General features: G+C 47.7%; 1 protein-coding gene across 1 annotated transcript; it reads left to right on the plus strand.

Annotated features, from left to right (window-relative positions):
- The first annotated feature begins 1,078 nt into the window (after positions 1–1,078).
- Positions 1,079–2,874, plus strand: LOC133896741 (transcription factor WRKY19-like). The gene is made up of 3 exons (XM_062337344.1): positions 1,079–1,581; positions 1,659–1,787; positions 2,053–2,874. The coding sequence occupies exons 1-3, from the start codon at positions 1,295–1,297 to the stop codon at positions 2,627–2,629; spliced, it is 993 nt and encodes a 330-aa protein (XP_062193328.1). The 5' UTR covers positions 1,079–1,294; the 3' UTR covers positions 2,630–2,874.
- The last annotated feature ends 830 nt before the right edge of the window (positions 2,875–3,704 follow it).

The raw sequence follows: 3,704 nt of genomic DNA on the forward strand, positions 1-3,704 counted from the left end.
GTGACTGCTAGCGGCAGCGAGCTTCCTCGGTGGTGGAGCCCTGCTGCAGTGCTGGGCTCGGGAAAGGAAGACTCTAGCGCGGGTTGCGTGCTGGCTTGAGCAGAGGAGCGGCTGCTTTGGACGGTGTCAAAGAGGGCCTAGTGGTCATGGGCTTTCTCGGTGGTGAAGTCGAGTGCTCTGCCATGACCAGCATTGAAGCAGACAGCCGCGTGCTTGGTTCACTCGATGGTAGAGGAAACATAGACGCCGGAGAATGTAGGAGCTCACAACAGTTGTATGATGTGGATCTGGTCAGAGAAGAGGAAGAGGAGGGAAGCTGCTACTTGCCTGGTTCAACCGAGAGAGCAAATGAGAGAGAGAAGAGCAGGGAGAGCCATAGCAGGAGGATAAGGCTGGCAGCTCGGGTTTTTACGGCAAGCCGACGACGTCAACAGGTAGCGGGAGGAGGTAGAGACGAGGGGCTTCATGGCGCTAGACGGCGTCAAAACGAGCGCAGGCAAGCTTCGCCGTGTGGCGCGTGGCTTATGCGTGCGGACGGAGAAAAGAGAGGGGAGAGAGATAACAGGCGGGACCTACTCATCGATGACATATAAGAGAAAATTTAGGGAATGAGTATTAGAAGTCTGTTTGAAAGGAAGAAAATTTAAGAAGTAAATTGTATTAGAAAGACTCTCTGTATGGTAATATTGAGAGTGAGTTTTAGAGAGTTCTTTGAAGATACTCTTACAGACTTACAGTTTAGGCATGAATACGTGCTCCGAGTTATTTGGACTCCATCTGACATGGCATTTGTAGTGGCCAATCAACGACTCGCAGGGTTTTTTTACTGGTAATTAAAAAATTTCAGAGGTCACCAACAAATATGAATTATCTGGGATATACCGAACAAAATCCAAATAAATTTAAATAAAATAATAATAAACTTGATGATTTTTTTCAATCAGGATCCACTGGAAGACCCAGTAAACCAGGTTATCACTTTTTCCCTTACGCCCAGGCCCTGGTAATCTCACCGGTCAAAATCTTGTTCCATATCCTTTCTTCTTCCCCGGCCTTCTCACCTTGCCGATCGAAACGCGCTTCGTTCCCTCGTTATAAAAGGGCAGCTCCCCTTCGCCTCACTCCCACACCACCTCAACGCCACTTCCCCACTTGCCTCTACCAATTCACACACCACACCACACAAAAATTATTGCCTCCTGTTTCGCGACACCATTCTGACCAATTCTTGCCCTGCCATCCACCACTTCGTGCAATTAATTGTAGAACAACTTGTGGCGAGAAAGTGCGAGAGATGGAGAGCGTGGACGGCAATGGAGGCAGCCGGCTGGTGGTGGCGGAACTGAGCCACATCAAGGAGCTAGTGAGGCAGCTGGAGGTGCACCTGGGCGGGTCGCCCGACCTGTGCAAGCGCCTGGCCTCGCAGATCTTCTCCCTTGCCGAAAGGTCCATCGGCATGATCACCTCCTCCAATCTCGACAACGGCCGGAAGCGGTCCGCGGCGGACGCCGGTCTCGCCCCGGCGACGCCCAGCCCCTTCAGCAACGCCTCTGACGTCCCTTTCAAGACGACCAAGAAGAGGTGAGCACTCGTGGAACAAACTGAACCAAGTCACGGTTTACGATTTCCTTTTACTAAATTTGTTGAGTGATTTGCAGGAAGACGATGGAGACGAGGAAGCATCAGGTGAGGGTGAGCTCGGCGGGAGGCGGCGAGAACCCCGTCGACGACGGCCACAGCTGGAGGAAGTACGGCCAGAAAGAGATCCTTGGAGCCAAGCACCCAAGGTTAGCACATCTCCTCACCAAAAGATTTTTCTTTTCTTTTCAGAACCCAATCTGCACGTGTTTTCTCGCAAGTGGCATCGAAACAGTATGGATGATGAATTTCTCGTTGGACCGATTTTTTTTTTCCAATTTGATTGGTGATGCTAGCTTGTGCTAGCTCATCTTTCTCTGAATTCACAATCAAAATCAATTTTTTTTCTGGAAGATTGACAATTAGAAGTCAGAAACTGGGCATGAACCTGATGTCAACTGTGCCAAATTGCAGGGCCTACTACCGATGCACGCACCGCCACTCTCAGGGATGTGCGGCGACTAAGCAGGTGCAGCTCACCGACGAGGACCCGACACTCTTCGACGTGATCTACCACGGCGAGCACACCTGCGTTCAGAGGGCGGCGGCGGCAGGTCAGGCTGCCGCGACCACGCAGCCGCCGGAGCGCAACACGGACCCACAAAGCCTCCTGCAGAGCCTAAGCGCGAGCCCGACGGTGAATACCGAAGGGTTGGCCGTGCCGGCGAGAGGATGCCTCGTGCCGGAGCTCAGCCCGTTCACTAGGCCAGAGACGCCGGAAGACTGGGGCGTGTCCCCGGCGACCTCGGACTCGAACCACGCGGCCTGCTTCGCGCCGTTCGAGGCGGCCGCCGGAGAGGCCGAATGGCTAGCGCAGTCCGAGCTGCAAGAACTGGTGTCCGCGCTCGTCGAGGCCGCGACGAGCGGCCCGGAGCCCCCCGTGGACTTGGACTTCGCCGACGAGTTCCTCAACCTCGATCCAAGCATCGAAAACCTCGATCAAAGCATTTTAAGTTACTTTGCCAATCCTTACGCAGCTGATGAACAATAGGGAATTAAATCATCTGATTATGTGACCGCCCCTCTGGCTATGGCGTTTGTCCAGGAGCAGAGGAAGGAAGAGCACGAGATCTGCTTCCTGGGTCAGTGCATTTGTAATGTAGACAGGAGTGTTAGGGCTGTAATATAGACAAACATGATGCTTATAGGTGTAATTCAGACATTTTTCTTAATGTATTGACAGACCAAACTTCAGTTGTATTTAAGTTTATTGAAAACATTCGGTGGTATACTGTACCTAAACTTTCGATGACACATTACTATTTTTAAAGGAAAAAAATTCACGACTTTTGCACGAGCATCTTCAATGACTCCTCATCCCACTCGCTATAGTTACAGCTAGGATATATTTGGTTGGATGATAAAGTTGAATGATCTGTTTTTTAATTAGAATGAGCTAGTTTTTTATTTGATTGTATAGATGTGATGATCTAATTTTCTGTTTGGTTGGATAGATTAGATAAGCTGAGTTTATTGTGCATATTCATATTTATATGCATTTCATAAGAATTTGGATGAATTTATGCATGTTTGAATTTGTTTGAATTCAAATTGAAATAAAAAGAGAATATCACGTAAAATGATAAAAATACATATAAATGGAGAATTGCAAATTAACTCACTTTTTACCAAATAATCTAAGGCTGGAAATAATTTTAGAAATTATTACACCATATGAGAGGAATATTAGTGACTTTTTTCAGATTTTTGGGTATTTCTTTGAGGTCTTAAAAATTGCTAGAATTTTTAGAGTATTTTTGGGCATTTCTTTCCGTGACTCTTTGGAGATTTTTGTTTTGAAATCTATTTGAAATATTAAGGTGAATCCTTTTAAATAGATTAATTATGAATTATAGAACCTACAGAAAAGTTTTTGTCATTTTTGGAGCACGACAATGCCACTATCTAAATAGAGAAAGAGGGATGAAAAAAAATCAAAAGCAATCATGGGTAATATTCATACAACCCACTGTCATTCGCTCCAAGGATGAGGAGCCACAGCAGTGGAGCGAAGCTGGACGAGGTCGTCCCTGTTGGATATGGTCTCAGGGCCCTCTCTCTCCTTA

Source organism: Phragmites australis, chromosome 17 (assembly GCF_958298935.1).
Source record: "Phragmites australis chromosome 17, lpPhrAust1.1, whole genome shotgun sequence".
NCBI classification, from domain to species: domain Eukaryota; kingdom Viridiplantae; phylum Streptophyta; class Magnoliopsida; order Poales; family Poaceae; genus Phragmites; species Phragmites australis.

Coding starts and splice junctions, on each gene's coding strand:
- LOC133896741 (XM_062337344.1), top strand. CDS start 1,295: ATGGAGAGCGTGGACGGCAATGGAGGCAGCCGGCTGGTGGTGGCGGAA. Junction 1,582..1,658: donor TTCAAGACGACCAAGAAGAG/GTGAGCACTCGT, acceptor AGTGATTTGCAG/GAAGACGATGGAGACGAGGA. Junction 1,788..2,052: donor CTTGGAGCCAAGCACCCAAG/GTTAGCACATCT, acceptor GCCAAATTGCAG/GGCCTACTACCGATGCACGC.